Source organism: Siphateles boraxobius, unplaced genomic scaffold (genome assembly GCF_051911475.1).
Source record: "Siphateles boraxobius isolate OS27281-9 unplaced genomic scaffold, OSU_SipBor_1 25, whole genome shotgun sequence".
Lineage (NCBI taxonomy): Eukaryota > Metazoa > Chordata > Actinopteri > Cypriniformes > Leuciscidae > Siphateles > Siphateles boraxobius.
In genome coordinates, this window is record NW_027508866.1 from 11,680,642 (window position 1) to 11,698,396 (window position 17,755).

Below are 17,755 nucleotides of genomic sequence, written 5' to 3' on the forward strand. Positions count from 1 at the left end.
CGAGGGTGATACACCGCCATGTGGTCTAATTGATGTGTCAAAGCACATCATGAGCGCACGAATTGTAATCTTGCAGACTGCAAACTGAACGACTCTAAAACAGCTTGGGAAGTGGCCTTTCACGTCTTAATTTTATCTGAAGACTTTTGTGACAGTATTTCACGCCTTGCTTTGCTGCCTTGTCTTTTGTCATAAGGAACAAAGCGTTATGCACACCTCCCAGAGCAAATAATAACGACCAGCAAACGGTAAGGATTCAGCAACATTACAATGCACTGACTAAATTATTCATTAAATAGGCTTAATTAATGTAGTTATCTGATGAGTGTGATTGTAAAAACATACAGAATTGATTTATTCTGGATACCGTGTAGTATTCTTGAATTTAAAATAAATGAGAAACATAATTAAAAATATATACTACAATGGAAAATCGTTATGAACTGAGCTCTGGTTCCTTTAAGGAGGGGTTGGCCATTGTTTAATAGAAGAGCCAGTTTTAAATGATCGGACCGATTTGGTATCATCTGGAATTCTACATCAAAACTGGGATCTATGAGCGGGAAAGCATTACTAAAGACGAAAGAAGATAAGGATGCAAACAAGGGTAAGACATCGCGTTATTTTACTTAAACCCTTTTCCTCTCCATGTAGCCTATTGACATAAATTTGGTTGTTTATAACTACGCGGAGAAGGCGCACGTTGGAAGCCATTGATAATTCTGGTTATGCAGACGGTTACAATTAATGGTCCGCTGTCAAGCACTGAAAATGTATTGCACTGAAAATCATCAAAAATGTATTCCCTACATTTACAAAGAGAGTAACTTAACATTAAATTATAAAAATATGCTAGCGTTTAAGCTTAAAGATGGCATAACCAACAAGTGTGATATTTATTTTGCGATCATATTTGCGGTGATGCGGTCACTTTAAATCTACTTTAACAGCTGACCGCGCGCGCTTCACGAGAAGCAAAAATAGCTTTCCAGTCTTCTCACGGTTTGCCTCAAAACGACTAACGCTTTTATTAAAAAGCGTTCTTTTGATAAAAACCTGTTGATAGTAAGAAAACAATTATATGTGTATTTATTTTTCTTGAGCGTGATATATAGCCTCTGCTCTTCAGTTCACGGATGTAGGCTGGGTACCTATTGCCATGGAGACAAAGAGGTGCAGAGGCTGCCTCATAAAAAATACATAACATGCTGTATAAAGCAGATGTATTCTGTTTTTAGTGTCTACAGTGGTTCTTTCACTGGACACAAATTGCATAACATTTTATATAAGGTCAACAAGCATTAAAGTGCATGCCTGATTTTTAGCCTAACTATATGTGTTGTGTGGTTGGGTCATAAGTAATAAAGCTTCACAAACCTCGGAGAGGGAGCCGTAAATGCCAGTGCTGAGGATTATGTTTGATTAAATTGTTACAGGAAAAACTCATTAAAGTTTATTACGTCATGGAAAAGCGAGGAACGATCTACACATCTACACTGAGGCCATGCTAAACGAGGGGGTCATTAAAAAGACACAGCTTTTAATTACATTTAATAGACCTTTGGGGATTCAGCCTAAATGAGAGATTAATCTTGTGTTGAGTTTTAATTGAACTCAACTAAATTTGAGTTCCCGTTCATTTAGAACACCTTCATTAATTCTGGTCACTTTATGTCACCACTTGCGTCCATGTTTTTAGTTTTACTTCAAAGATAGAGTTTAACACTTTCCAATAACGTTCCATTTATGAGCATTAGTTAGAAAAATACTTACAATACTATTACACCCAGTTTCACAGACAAGGTTTAAGCTAGTCCTAGACTAAAATGCACTGAGCTGTTTTAACTGAAAGCAACTTGCACTGACATATCTTAAAATATGTCAGTGTAATTGTTATTCTCAGGATGCACACCAGTAATGCTTTTTTTTTCTAAGGCACGTTTATAAAAGCTACTTAAATGTCCTCATTGAACTAAGGACTAATCCTGGCTTAATCTAAGCCCTGTCTGTGAAACCCTGCCCTAAAGTATTTATTAATCTAACTTAATGTTAATTTGATAATTTACTAATATTACGAAAATCAAAAGTTGTATTCATTAATGTTATTATTATTTTATTATTATTATTATTATTAATGGATCCAAGCATATATTAACAAACAATAAACAGTTGTACAATTCATTAACTAATGTTAACCAAGCGTTACCGATACATCATATGCTGTGTTAAAACGAACAATATTGATTTTGTATGTTGAAGCCTCAGTGATTTACACTTTGTAACCTCATAAAAGTGTCAGTAACAAGAATTCATCAGATGTGATCTATATTAATGCTCCACCCCACATGTGTAAACAAATAATACAAAAAAACATAACATATTTTTCTAAAAGTACAGGTAGGCTATATAGAAAATACATTATGTTAGACCATTTGAAAAATATGTATTTTTTTCCCCCTTTGTTTTTGCAGTTGGTATCATTGCAAACTACACTACATGTCAAATTTGTATGTGTATGTGTAATTGCATGAATACATTTGACAAATATTTTAGATAGTCTAATATGTGACGTGTTCAGCTTAGTAACTAATTCGTTTATATATTTGTCATTACTGAAAACACGACAGTTTAAGTTAATAGTTTAAGAAATAGTGAAGAAGATACGGTGTAGTTATCACTAAATCCAAGGCTTTACCACCAGATGTCAGTATCATCTTTCCAAACTTATTTGGTCTCTTTCGGCCTCCCTCTGTGTGCGTGTACGTGCACTGTTGCGTGCGTCAGTATAGTGTAAATATGATTTCTATATTTTGTCCTACCAGAATTTTTTCTAATACTTGTTGTTCTGTCACTATGTTGAAGTATACACCGTTCAAGATGGCAAAGAGTACATTCTGTTGCGGGCGGAGTCAACTCAGTCTCTTGTAGTAGATCAGAAAGAAAACTCACCCTTTCATAATAAATGTCAGGAGCTCTTTTGCTGTCCATTCTGGAAACTCTTCGTTCTAAAGAAAAAAGAAAACGATGAAGGTTTGTCGAAATGAGAGGTTTATATGTTCTGCCTGCCTAGCACCTTCAATGTTAATTTCACGAAAGATAACCACAGACTAGCCTTAACATTGTTTTTATTATCAACCCCCCCCCCCCCCCGCCTCCCCCCAAAATACACCGTAACCTACCCGAAACAGCATGCGTTGTAAACGTTTAACATCGCATCTCATGCTATTATTTCAGTGCATGATGTACCATTGCTGTTATGAATTTGAATGAACTGTTTTATGTTCTTTCGGTTGGACAGTCTTGGACTTTCTGTCTCCGAATAGTAAAGGAATGTTTTCACGTCTAGGCCCGCACAAGTTCTTGTTACTCCTGCATGTTTACACTAACTGTATTTCAGACCCAGGTCTGATTTATTGTGCACTTAAGGAACGCTTGGATGTGATGATGAGCCCAATGTTCTCTCTCAGCCCATTTCACATGTTTTAGCGCCATCTTGTGGATCACTTTAAGATCAGCTTCATCGGGGTGGGGTTGTTTTCGCCTTCTCATCAGAAATGTGGCTGAAAACATAAGCACATTCAACTAACCCACAGCGTTTTTAATAACTTTGAACCATACAAAGACTACAACTTTGTTTTCTCATCATAACAAGATATGCGTAAGTTCTATAAACTATGAGGTTACTAATAGCCCTAATAAATTAGATTGAGACTTCATGGTTAGATGTTATTGCCAGGCTAATTCAATTCAGTTCCTAGATACAGAAACAACTGCAGTATATGTGTTAATTGCAGCACAGAAAATATAGAATGTAGAAAAAAAGTACTCCAGCTCAGGGTCCCTTAACTGACATCAAGAATAGATAGAAGTCACTATCACCAGAGATTTGATGTGCATGAGTAATATAGAGACTGCATAAACATAATAGGATTACATAAAACCCTTGTGTATGACAGTGATTTTTATATGATCTTAAACTCACATTATATTAGTTGCATTAGACGAGCAGGAAAATATGCTTGGTTGTGTCACATGTTGGCCCAACACACAACAGGAAGGAAGGCCAGACTAATTCGATTCCCCTTGTTTGAGAAAAAAATCCTGTTTCCTCATTACCCTGATATTTCATTAGTCTCTCTCTCTCTCTCTCTCTCTCTCTCTCTCTCTCTCTCTCTGTTATTTCATGTTTCATGACGCTGCCTTGGAATCAATAATACTGCAATCTATTATTGACTATAAGATGAAAATATAGAGCATATACATTTAAGTCAGTCCTCAGGTTTGCGATTAGGATTTATTCACAAAGGTTTGAGAGTGTTTGCTCGCTCTCCCCTCTTCTCTCCTCCTCTTCTTGCTGTGAATGACCCTGAAGAGAATATTAGAGTTGGCATTATCTTCAGTGCATCCGATGAATCATTGATAAGGCGCCCTAAACACATAGTGGTCTGTCAATAATAGGCGATAATGATCTGCTATGATCGCCGGGCTGTGCTCTTTTAATGGACAGAATACTCATGAGAATTAGTTGAAAGTTCGCAACGCCCTTTTTCTTGCTTTGAACACTGTGAAGAAGTGCGAAAGAATAAAAGTCATCTCTGGATGCCTCTGAGAGTAGCATGGCGTTTCCCTTGAGAAGATCTGTATCAGGTACACTTTTAGATATCTGAAGATATCCAGTCAGGGGGCTTTCTTTAAAAGGAGTTTGACAAATGAATGAGATGCGCATGGTATGTTTGAGTGGTTGAATGGGTTTATTTGTTTGCCGTGGGTCTTTAGTGCTGTCCGTGGTGCTGAAATTCACCACTGAACTTCAGCTTAAGTGGCTCGGAAGAGTTTTCAAGTGTTTCATCAAAGGAGGATTGCTGTTTTAAAAAACAAACCGCTTTGAAAACTCGTATATTCGCTCTGGAAAAGAATTAATTTTTCTGCTGTTCTTCAATGTAGTTGGCACCATCCATCCTTATACACTGTAAAGATGTTTTGTTAGGTCATTTAAAAATGTGTTTGATGTGGTAACATCATCTTCAGTGAAAAATATTATATAACCTATTATTTAACCTTATTTAACTTTATTAGTATTTTATGTAATATTATATATATGCGTAAGATAATTAATGAAAAATTGCTGAAGATTTTATTAGTATTTTATGTAATATTATATATATGCGTAAGATAATTAATGAAAAATTGCTGAAGATTTTTTGATATTTTATAAGTACAAAGTATGAATTTCCTTTAGTTAAATTTATATTTTAAAAGAAAAACATGCATTTAGTTATATATTAGTGAAATTGTATTTTATGAATAAAAATAATCACTTCTAATTAATGAGGAAAGATGCGTTCCCAGAATTCCCTGTTCGAACAATCTTATATTATTAAAAAAATTGTTTTACTGCATTATTTAGTGACATGTATGGTGTATGTTATTATTAGTTTCTGCAGAGGCCAATTTTTATTAATTTTAAGTCGTTATGCGGCCTTGTCAGTGTATTTTGCAGTAACAAACATATCTGAATACCAAAAATGAGTTGGTAAATTAACATTATAAATGATATACGAAATATAACTTTTGTAATGCTTCATTGAAATAATTGTATTTTACGGTGAAGTTCTAGCAACCACAGTTTTTTTTAAAGGTTCCAAAACTGGGTTTCGCAGCAGTGCCATAAAAGAACCATTTTTGGTTCCCCAAATTAAACTTTCAGTGAGCAGTTCCTAAAAGAACAATAATTTTTCTGACTGTAAAGAACTTTTTAATAATCTAAAGAACTTTTTTCCCCTGTATAGAACCTGTTTTTTTGCAATGGAAAGGTACCAACGCTGTTTAATGTACTTTATGAGACCATCAGTGCCAATAAATAACCTTTATTTTTAAGAGTGTATAATTTTACAGAACAAAACAAAACATGGTATAAATAAAATTAAAAAAAACTATTAATGAGGATTATATGTGGCAGGAAGGCCACTCCTCATTTCAGGAGGCTCTAATGTTGCCTGTTTATACACGGCTGCTTGTTGAAGACCACAGTCACGTCTCTGGGGCCGTGCTGAAGCCGTGCTGCTGCAGGAGAACGAGCTGCTGTTGCTGCTGCAATACAACCCACTGTCGAAAAGAGAGCAGTCTGAAATCTCTGCAATAGTGGATGTGGACATTTTTCTTTCATGGATCATATTGCTGACACCAGAGTTCAGATGCCGTTTCCTACACCTCTGAATTTCCATATTTTGGCCGGTCTTTGGGGAACGGGGACGGGGAATCTGTTGAGTACCTATGCAGATCTCCACTGCTGAAAACGAGAGCTCATCTGCAGGGGAAGACGATTAATCTACTCAACTTCAATTAAAGGCTGCATTATTGAAAGGCGGGGACCTCTTGCTCACAATTTTCCAGCACAATCCCCCACCCACCTGCTCGTTCTCTCATAAAGACACTATTGAATTATTTCCTCAGACGCGGTGTGTTAACAGGTGCCCATTTTTCTGAATCAGCGCATGGCTTAGTAACGCTTTGGATCATGGCACAATGGCACGCGTTTCTCTTTCAAACAAACGCGCAACAAAAAGGCAACATTTTCTAGAAGACAGCTTTTTTCCCCGGAGAGAAAAAGAGGAGCTGCTGTCCGGGATCTGCTGCACCATGGCAGGGCACAACAGCCGACGCTGAATGAAGCGACTGTAAATGATTCAAACCAAGTGATTTGTCAATGAAAATAAAAAATGCTCTTTCTATTGAAATGACCATTACGCAGTCCGTCATGGAGTATTGATTTTTCTTCATCGGTGACAATGTTCTGAGCATACAGGACTTCAATATACACAACATATGGTCATTTTTAATCTGGGACGCGTCGCTAAATCAAAACGCCAAACTGGCTACAGCCGCAGCGATCGCCAGCTCCCTCATTCGGCAGAAGAGGCAAGCGAGGGAGCGGGAGAAAGCCAATGCCAACCGATGCGCCAGCAGCCCCAACAAGAGCATCGGGAACTGCGAAAAGCCCAGCAGGCTCAACTTATTCTCACGCGTCAAACTCTTCGGCTCAAAGAAACGCAAGAGAAGACGGCCAGGTCTGATGTTATGTGTGTTCTTTTTATCAGATTTACCCAGATAGCCATGTCCATCAATCATCGTCATCATCCTCATCATAGTTAATACACTGCTCTATCTTTAACTCCTTTACTGTACTAAGATCCGCTGCGAAGAGTAACAAGACAAGGATTTCACAGTCCACTGCGTTTGAGCACTGGCTTCTCTCTGAGCTTGAGCTGATGTTGCAATATCACCAGGGCACACTGCTCCTCACTTGTTCTACACTATATCATGCAGTCTGAATCAGAGATTGGGCTAAACGGAGATCTGTGGTGCTCTTTGGGTTATGCTGACTTTCAATTGATGGTTAGCTATTGCTGATATTAAACATTTGTTGTTAAAATGCTGTTGATATGATCACTGGCTGGTCTTTTACTATATTCAGTGTTTTATACTTTTTATTCAGCAATAAATAATAAATGATCTAGTTTATGAATTAATATAGTGGGTTTTTGGTTGGTAGGTTGGGGTTTTTGTTGGGTCACAGAAAATATGCTTCATGAGATAACATGCAAATTAACTAAAAATAAACCTTTTATTTTTATTTGAAAAATGATGTACTCTGTTGAGATATGAATACTCAAAGCATTGAAAATACAACCACTTACAAGAGAAATCAGTACAAAACTAAATTAGAAATGCAATTTATTGTTAATAATAGTAACAAAAATAACAGAAACAAATAAATAGTAAAAAAAAAAGTTATATGACTGAACTTACTTGACTACTATTGGTTTAAGTGTCAGATCTACTAGAAATACCAGGTAACTGATTAGGTGGGGAAATGGGAATTACTATAATTAATTGTCTAGAAAGTTGTTTGTGACTAAAATTAATTATTTGTACAGCATCATCAAATATCAATAGCACAGAATCGGTAAACATCAATGTGATTTGTGCTCTCGTTGCTCTTTTTTGTTGCATTTCCTCTTGTATACAATGAGGAAATAAAGTTTTGTAACTCATACATTTGCTAGAATCAGAATATGACAGAAATGCATGTTATATAAGCCATAGTTATCTATCACCTAAACACTGAGGCATGCTTGGCAAATCCCTGGGTCCTGTTGGCAGCAGCTACCCACTGCGTTTTCACAATTCACATTTTATGTTTTTAAACAGTCATTTCTTGGCTTTCACAAGATGTGCCTTTGTGCTGGATGTTCTTCTTCTTCTTCTTCTTCTTCTCATATAATGTGCTGTTGCATGTCCTCCCTTTCCCCCCTCCTCCTAATATGTGTTGTGTCAATTTTACAGAGCCTCAGCTCAAGGGGATAGTCACCAAGCTCTACAGTCGACAAGGCTTTCATTTACAACTCCAAGCTGATGGGACTATCAATGGTACAAAGGAGGAAGATAATAGCTATGGTCTGTTCACTACACGAAACATGTTTAAACACGACCATGCCTACACGCTTCTTTCCCATGGGTTCAATTCTGTTTTGTTGTACTGTAACTTGACAGCTATTTTCAACCTCATCCCTGTTGGGCTGCGGGTGGTGGCTATACAGGGCGTTCAGACCAAGCTCTACCTGGCCATGAACAACGAAGGCTACCTGTACACCTCTGTAAGTATGATGATCTCTTCATACTGCATCTTTGTGAGTCCCTCCTACACATTGTGGGCTCTTCTGAGTTCAGGGCAGCTGTAAACATCCCACATTCCGTCTCTGCCACTCTCATTGGAGTTAAATCTATGTCTTCGACAGCATCATGGATGCCTGAGGATCCGAGCTGTTAACTTAAAGGTTGCAGGTTGGATTCCAGACAGCGGGCGATCGATAGACTGAAGAGATAATGAGATCCAACTCCTGCCCAAACACCATCTGCCTCTCTTATATATCGCAGCACTGTATCGTGATCATATTCAAAGAAGAGATGATGGCATATTTAGACATTCTTGTTAGCACCTTGCAACCACACAATGATAATTCACACTTTGTATAATTGCTTTGTATTTAGACTATGAATACAACCCTCTTGGGAGATGATGTATCATCATACCCAAGGTTTTCTGCCCGATATCTACTCCGCAGTTTTTAAATATGGAGAAATTACTATAATGCTCTAATGGATATTCTATTTTGCGAGTGCCTCCCTCGCCTTTCCTTTGATTAAATGTGCTGTGGCGACATGAATAATTTAGTGCCGTGCCAATAAGTGCTTCTGTCAATTCAAAATGGACATTTTGAGCAACATTGCTGGCATTAAAATGCTAAAGATTTGCAGTGGTCAGGTCTGTGCTTTCATAATGCAGGAACAGTTTACTCTGTACCTTTGCATTTCAACTGTGTGTGGGTTCACGTCTGACTGCCCACAGGAATAACTCAAACACCTATGGTCGTGACGGTATACACGTATCTCCTTGTTGATTTTGAGTGGTTGTTTTCCCCAGGATGAATGTATTGATCTGCAGGAATGAGTCAAATTGTTTCAGGCCTCAGGAGTTTAATGGTAATCAATGAACCACAAACTGGACGGGGCGACGTGCTACCATGTTTAGACCACTTATTACAGTTCCAATCAGAGGAATTTACCTCCAGGTTTAAAGACAAATCACGATGAGGTTTTGTGTGGATATTGATGGAGGCTGGTCTGGACCATCTTCAGCTCAAATTTGTCTGCTCTCGCTCTTATGCAAATACTCCTCCACAAACATGTTAGAATAATTCTCTCTGTCTCTTATATCTCTGTTGTCTTCTCCGCCTGTTTCATTCTCACAGGAGCACTTCACGCCAGAGTGCAAATTCAAAGAGTCAGTGTTTGAGAACTATTACGTGACCTACTCATCAATGATCTATCGGCAGCAGCAGTCGGGCCGAGGCTGGTACCTGGGTCTCAACAAAGAGGGTCAAGTCATGAAGGGCAACCATGTAAAGAAGACCAAGCCGGCTGCACACTTCATCCCCAAACCTCTCAAAGGTTAGTTTAAGTGTCTCCTGCACCGATCGCCAGGCTGATAGCTTTCTAAAAATATCTTCTTTAGATTGGGGATATATTGGCTGATTGTAGCACAAGCATTCAAGTAGATTGTTGGCTTTTAGGTCGTATCTGCAGTTGTTTGGTGTTATTGCTTTATGAAAAGATGAAAATGCAAATCTGTTGGAAGCACATGTTTGTATTGTACAAAGTTATATGGCATAACCTTGGTGTGCATAAGGGATGTCTGTGCTATTAAACTGGTTAAACCAGTATAAGCGCTGTAAACATGTTGACAGTTTAACAAACTTTATCTAAATCACTCAGCAAATTCTGTTTAGGTTTTATCAGACATTTTATCGGACGCTGACTTAAAGTTAATCTTTAAAAACATTATGGGCTAGTTTCACAGACAGGGCTTAGCCTTAGACTAAGCCAGGATTAGGCCTTAGTTCAATTAGGACATTTAAGTAGTTTTTATAAATGTGCCTTAGAAAAAAAACATTACTGGTGAGCAACTTTAGACAAAACAATGGCACTGACATATTTTAATATATTTTAACTAATTTTAGTCTGGGACTAGTCTTAAACCTTGATTTAGATAATCCTAATCTTACAGTACATAATATTGTGTAATCTTATTGACTGAACATTGCAATGTTGTGATCCCTAAATACTAGGTAGGTTTTAGTTTTTAAGGTTTTATTCTCTTAGACAAAATACAATAAAATGTCAATATTAACTATTTATTGGTTATTGGGCAAAATAAGAAAATAATCACTGCATTAACTAAAATCTTAATATCAATCCCCAATTCTTAAAACATTGCTCTCCTATTGAGCTAAAAGAGTAAACAGACCATAAAAGAAGGCATAGTTAAGTATAGGCACACCTTATTTTACCACTTGATGAAATTGTTTTTCCTCCCTAAATAAAAGTGATGCCTTTCTTTCTCAGAACTGGCTAAATCTGAGGGGAAATCAAAATCTGCAGCTGCTTGTGCACAGTCATAAGTGAAGCCAAATTGACTAGACATTAGTCTGCTTGAAATGAGCACGGGTGCTCCATGCAATTGAATTTAAAACAAAGTTATTTTATATTAGAACAATGTGCAGAGCAAAATTATTCTTTTACTGCAATCAGTTGTTTTTGTGCTGATCTGGAACTTGTCAAATGATGATTTTCCGTTCCGACAAACAGACCGGAAGTCATTCATTTCTAATTGAGAGTATAATATGGGAGCTGAGTGGGATTCCGATCATATATGGGTCTGTGGAATTTTCAGTTCCGTTTTGATCTTGTTGAAATATTTGAACTTTTGCGGCTAGACCGTATGTGACCGCCCAATCAGTATTCTAATTCTAATCAAAACTATGAGCACAAATGAGAATTACCAATATTTCTCCACTAAAACGTATTTATTTTAAATGAGCGGTTATGAATAATGTGTATGAATAATTATGTCAGAAATAATTATTTTATAATCATTAAATAATTATTTACATGGCTTGAAAATCTACTATGTTTTTCTTTCAAACATATTGACGGTCAGTTGTTTTGTGTGGATATATTCATACATTCAATCATTTTACCATGGTGAATAAGTGGAGGACGAATACTTCACAGCCAGTTTGAAAGTTCCGTGTGACTGTCAAAAATGCGACAAACTTATGCAAATATCAGAGATGGGGTAGGAAATACTCTGAAAGTGTTCAATGTTACATTGCTGTTCAGCGTGGAACATACAGACTGCAAACAATAGTGAATCAGCTGTTTTTATATTCTTTATTATATGAAGAGGTGTGTATATATATATATATATATATATATATATGTGTGTGTGTGTGTGTGTGTGTGTGTGTGTGTGAAGTATGTTCCCACATTTTTTGTTCTTTGTTGTTTTTAATTTTATTATTGAAATATCCAAATATTTCTTCCTCAAATTCAAAAGAATTAGTAAAGGAACCCTTAAGGATTCAGAATCATTAAATTTCTTGTGATTCCCATCCCTAGTGCTGTGTAGACACTAATAGAAGGTATTGATTTACTAATAAAGAGACAAGCTTGCTAGAACCTGAACAAGAGATTAATGAGGCCTGTTACTTGTCTCCCCATTACAGTTGCTATGTACAGAGAGCCGTCGCTCCATGAACTGACTGAGTTCTCCCGCTCCGGAAGTGGTACTCCGAACAAGAGCCGCAGCGCCTCGGCCATGCTCAACGGTGGCAAGACTCTGAGCCAGAACGAGTCGACATAACCTGCTGCTGTACAGCTGCTGGACTCTACCATCAACTAAACAGCACAAACGCGTTTACAAGAGTGCGGTGAAACCCTTAGCTGGTCGCTAGCTAGTGTTTCCTGAAATCACTGTGATGAGAACTGAAGTGCAAACCTACATTGTACAATCTCCTGCAGGTCAACCTCCTGAGACAAACAAACCAAGCCATCTTACTGATGTAGGGGTCTCGTTTCCGTGTGTAGCATAAAGAACTATGGTTCTCCCATGGCGTTGTCGCAGAATCTTCTTGAACACCTACTTTTGTGTTTTGCTCCATTTCTTTTTAGGGATGCCAACTCCATAGTGCTGAGTCAACTACAATATGACAATAGCAGCTTGTGCGACCCATTTATCGGTATATAGAGGCAGAAATCCCAAAGGTTTTGGACATATGATACAAGTATTTCAGCTCAGCTTTTTTGAGGCAGCGGTTCATTGTTGTGTGCTTTTTAGACTCTCTTCTCTTTTTCTTATCAGCTCCACCCCCCACCACCCCACACACATTGTTATTCTGCAAATTAAACAGATTTAGGGTTCGGTCTGTCTGCACACCAAAGATGTCATTAGTCTCTTTGTATTGAGGTAAGTCTATCTGTGTAATTTCAGCTCCCTCAGACAGCTGGTTGAGAATCACTGGAGTGAATGTCATTTAGTTAGAGGAAATGTATTCAGGATAGATAAAGGCTACTCGCTGTGCGTCCCTGCTTTTTTGTCTGGTTATGTCTTCCTTTACTTCCCCTTATAATTTGGGAACACAACATCTTGGAGAAGTGTCAAATCAGAAAATGTTTAAATTATTGATTAACATCAACCCGTTAAGATTTCCGTTGCGTAAAAACAGGGAAGGCTTTTTTCCACTCCTCTTTTTGCTAAACAAAAATGTAATGAAAACCAAGAAAGAGGAAGCTTCCATTGCTTCAAGAGGGCTAAATCAGCATAAGGAAATATCTTGTGTATGAAACTTCATTCCTATAGTTCTTCTTTCTAGTCTTCAGTGGTAAGGCAGCAGCCCCTGGTTATAATTTGATCAAAATCCTCTTCTGTTATATGTATGTGTGTATGAAGCATATTTAATGCATGGGGGAAAATGGACGCTGCATGTTGTGTAGCTATGTATATTAACTACAATATGGAACCATGTGCTCTAATGGATACTGGAGTAAAATACAAATGTATATAAGTGCATTTTATCCTGCTACTGCTACATTTATTATATGTTGTACATTTAAGAAGCTGCACTGAATAAAATGTTTTGTATGTTCAGAGCACTCATGACGTTTGATAATAATAATAATAATTTGTTACATTTATATAGCGCTTTACATGGGGGCTTATAAATATCAAGAATATAATTTTTTTTTCTCTCAATCTTTTGACATACTGAGCTGAAATAAGCAGTAATATTAACTGAACGATATAATGACAACAGTAGCAAATAACAAAAAGTTGCTACAATCACATGATGAATTTGTAGTTATGTACCAGTTTGTCAGTGAAAATTACACCCTTTAAATAAGCAGACTGTGACATTCAGAACTCCTCAGGAACGTACTCAATGTTCATTTTGGCACTGCGCAGCATAAATAGTCTGAATTTAAACCATAAGTCGTGAATAAACATCAGGTCAGCAAGCACAGTTTGATTTTTAAGTAGATAGTTCTACCTGCTTTTATATTCATGAATTCATATTGAAGTCACCATGAATGAAGAAATTGATTTTGTTGTGCGTTGCTTCACTGAAGTAGTGTAATGAAACCTTGATAATGTCTAATGCATAACCAATAAGGAGGCCATTGGAAAACCCTCTACTGTTGTTTAATGTACCGTAAATGGCCATCCAATTCAACTCTATGTAACTCAAATAATATGATCAAACCATTAAATAATGTATTATAGGGACATTTTAATGGAAAAGCATTGAAAATAAAGAAGGCAAGTTGGCCTTGCTTGATTGTGTTTTCGAGATGTTTAAAACGCAATCGAACACCTGAGACAGACCAATAGTTTTAAGCAGCAGAGGAAAATGAAATGATAGAAAATAGCTTTAACTTAAATTGTTTTTGGCTGTCAAATACTAAAGGAAAAAAAACATCAAAACAAATGTGATTTATTGACTCCAAAATATAGGAAAACTCATACACTCATTCTTGCACACAGGGCGGTCACTTCAAGAATACATAATGTGCCTCAATAAGCTCCTTGGGCGAATCTGGGATGGTTACATCATCACTAAGGGCATCAAGTCCTACGTTAATATTTCATAACCTGAAATGAATTTTGAATGAACTGGGCTTTCGTTCCCAATAAACCCAGTGAGATGGGATTATTTGCCCCTGGGAAAGGTGCTAAAGACTTTGCATTCATTAACAGTCTTATGATTAAAATAGCATTACATGTGGTGAACAGGATGTGACATCACCTGATTGGTAGCCAGATGGTGCCTAAATGAGAAGCACAAACTGACTGATATGGAAGAGTGATGTGGGATGGATAGATGTGTAGATACTGAAGAAAGGAAATGAGATGGAGGAATAAAGTTATGATGGACAGCTCAGTGCTGATCTACCATTTTCAAATCTGATTCTGAGAGCAGCACTCAGGAAATTGTCCTCAGTGCTGCACCAGTAAATGAAAAAAATGAACGGGGGGAGACCAGGCAAAGGTGAGTCTACGCTGAATTGCATGTATGGCTGAGCAGCCCCTGCTTTGTGCAGTCATGCATGTTCACTCTAACTCTACCACAGTCAACGTTGACTCTAGGAAAGGCATGGCTCAGTGAGCACCAACTTCTTAAAAGAATTTTATCAGCTATACTGTGGGAAATATCAATTATACGGACATCTTACATAACACTGGCAAACCTGCAGATACTAGAAAGTATAGTTGCTGGTCTGTGTTTATATTTACAGTATAGCAGTGTGCTGGAGCAGATTTAAGCGTGAAGTTCCCATCTGTTTTGGTGTGTGTGTGTGCTGCAAGTACTCTGATGTTGATGGAGTGCAGAAGAAAGGTGGGGCTGAGAGCCTGTATCATCACTGGTTGCCATGGAATCAGGGAGGATTGGCTTTTTAAAGGTTATGGGACTCTTTAAAACAATTTTTTTGCTGATGAATGAGTGCATCTACGCTTTATATTCAATATAGTCATATTTTATTCTGTCATAAAAGCTTTGAGTCAGGCCATCAGGAGAATCTGAAAGCTTAGGGCTTCTATCTTATAAATGGAGAGAGCAGGTTAAAAATGCATGTAAGCTCTGTAAAAAAAATCAAACCTTGCATTGTTTTTGGGTTTGCTTTATGCATCTTTTAAAAGCTTGGCAATGTACAGCTTCTTGTCTCAAACTCTTCTCTTGGGATTTATACATACGTGTACAATCATACACATATGCTGGAAGACACCTCAATGTAGCCCCGTCCCAAGGGGCTTCGCCAGAATCTTTTTTTTCCCAAGGTGAAAACTATCTATGTCCATTCAGGGTTTAAAGTAGACATGAAACAGAGGTTGCGATAGTCTTTTCTTCCTCATTGTTATGTAGGAAGCGGCTTCACGAATGAGAAAAATGTAGGGCGAGACTTTATTTTTTCCATTGGGAATTGATTGGATGATTGGATGGTGAATGATGTCTTGTTGTCTTGCCCTTACACCAGTAAACAAGTCATCAGAAATGAAAAGAGTATGTGAGTACTTTTAGCACGCCACAATGAACATAGCAAGCCACACTGTCTGATTTAAACGGCTCCTTTGAACTGGTTTCTTCTTAATGAGCAAGTCAAAATCAGGGGCGTTTTCAGTAGCAGTGATAACATTAAATGGTATGGCATCTTAAGCACAAAAAAACATTGGTACATGCCATTTTGTTTAGTGGCAAATCCGGTTTTCAGTGGCATATGCCACTACATTTTGTACTGCTTGTAAAGAAATATTATATCCATATATCCAAAACGGTATTAAAAATCAAAATATGGGGACACTTTTTATGGGTTTCCTACTTATGAAAAGCTAGAAATGCTTATTGTAAAAATGATTCACGTAACGATCTTAAACTTGTTTAAAATAATGAGATTATTGTTTAAAAAAGTGAGAATTAACACAACATTTTGTAGTGATAAAAGCAAACCAAACACCCATGCATGCATAATTCACACATACAACACTTTTCACTGCATAGGCTTGTGAAATATAACCATATCTTCCAGTCATACTGGGTAACCAAGGACACCTCCATAAGACTAGCAGTGATTTATAGATTTATCAGACTCTGTGCTTGGCTCAAGGTTTGAGAGCTGATGTGAGCTCGGCTTTGGCATTCATTTCACTTGATCGATCAGAAAACAGTCTGATTTCAAGGATAAGACTGATCTCTAGAGCAAAAATGAGAGCTTGATGGTGCCATTTGATTTGATGATGTCATTTTATCGAAATTGGAACAGAGTGAACATGAGACCAAATGGAAAGCAGTTGAACATGAATACAAATGGGAGAATGCAAAAGCCAACTCCTTTTAAATAAATATAGACAGGAACCTCCTATTCATTAAACCACAGGGTTGCAGTTTGTAATTATAAGAGGTCCATGCATCATTTTTCTGCCGAAGCCGTGTTTACCACTGTGCTGAGATTGAAATACTGCCATAGATTATCTGACATGACAGGCCAAATTAATGTCTATCGGTAATCATGCATGTGAACCTTTGCCTTGCCCTGTATAATTAATGACAATGTGGGTTCATGAGATTTGTGTCGGGATAATGATGTCCAGAGATAAATAGAGGATATGATTTGAAATAATACACAAATCCCTCACATTATGGATTTAATCATGGCAAATACACCATTTTCTTTGTGATGTATTGAAAGTAGATGTTAGGAAAAAACCTTGGACCCCCTAATTTTGCCATTAATTTGGTGCCCTGATTACACTCCTTATGTGCGAATACAATGCAGGCTCACTCTAGCTCGTATCCAAAGAAAATCATCAACAATATCCTCCCTTACGTGTGTTTTATTTAACTGAATACATCGAAATCAGCTAAAACGCAGGTTACTTTGCTTCCTGAAAAAGAGCGCAGCGTGTTGCTTTCACATTCACACGAATCGTGCCACAGTTCGTGTGCGACTGAACTCAGACCATCTCCTTCAGGAGGTCTCGGGGTTCAAAACCCGGGTCTGCATGACAGCTTTCACATAAGCAATTTTTTATGTGAACTGTACCCCGTTCCAAACTAAACTACTAGTGTAAGAACGCCCTTATAGTTCTCTTGTTAGTTTCCCTGGTTGTTATCCCTCTTCCCCTCACAAATGGACCCACCACTTTTGTGAAATGTGGGTGCTGGTGAATAATGGATTTCACCATCTTCCCAGAGGAGGACATCCCTAGCCCCACTCTGGACCCAGAGCCCAGCCAACCATCACCCCACTGCATGGCTAGAGACTGCAGCGGTGCACGAGTCAGCACCAGGTTAAGGACTGA

The 17,755-nt window shown here is 37.7% G+C and overlaps 1 protein-coding gene across 3 annotated transcripts; it reads left to right on the forward strand.

Moving 5' to 3' along the window:
• Positions 1-3: 3 nt before the first annotated feature.
• On the forward strand, positions 4-13,554 carry fgf13b (fibroblast growth factor 13b). 3 transcript variants are annotated; one of them, XM_077242651.1, is made up of 6 exons: positions 4-248; positions 465-607; positions 8,347-8,457; positions 8,554-8,657; positions 9,813-10,011; positions 12,129-13,554. In XM_077242651.1, exons 2-6 carry the CDS (start codon positions 556-558, stop codon positions 12,263-12,265), a joined length of 603 nt encoding a protein of 200 aa, XP_077098766.1. In that variant the 5' UTR covers positions 4-248; positions 465-555; the 3' UTR covers positions 12,266-13,554. The 3 variants fall into 3 exon arrangements, with proteins under 3 accessions (XP_077098766.1, XP_077098768.1, XP_077098767.1); XM_077242653.1 differs by lacking the exon at positions 12,129-13,554 and having other exon boundaries at positions 114-248; positions 9,813-10,016; XM_077242652.1 differs by lacking the exons at positions 4-248; positions 465-607 and adding an exon at positions 4,541-4,647.
• The last annotated feature ends 4,201 nt before the right edge of the window (positions 13,555-17,755 follow it).

Excerpts from the sequence above, each read along its gene's own strand:
- fgf13b (XM_077242651.1), top strand. The coding sequence starts at position 556 with ATGAGCGGGAAAGCATTACTAAAGACGAAAGAAGATAAGGATGCAAAC. Across the intron at positions 608-8,346 it reads AGATAAGGATGCAAACAAGG|AGCCTCAGCTCAAGGGGATA; the intron begins GTAAGACATCGC and ends TCAATTTTACAG. Across the intron at positions 8,658-9,812 it reads AAGGCTACCTGTACACCTCT|GAGCACTTCACGCCAGAGTG; the intron begins GTAAGTATGATG and ends TCATTCTCACAG.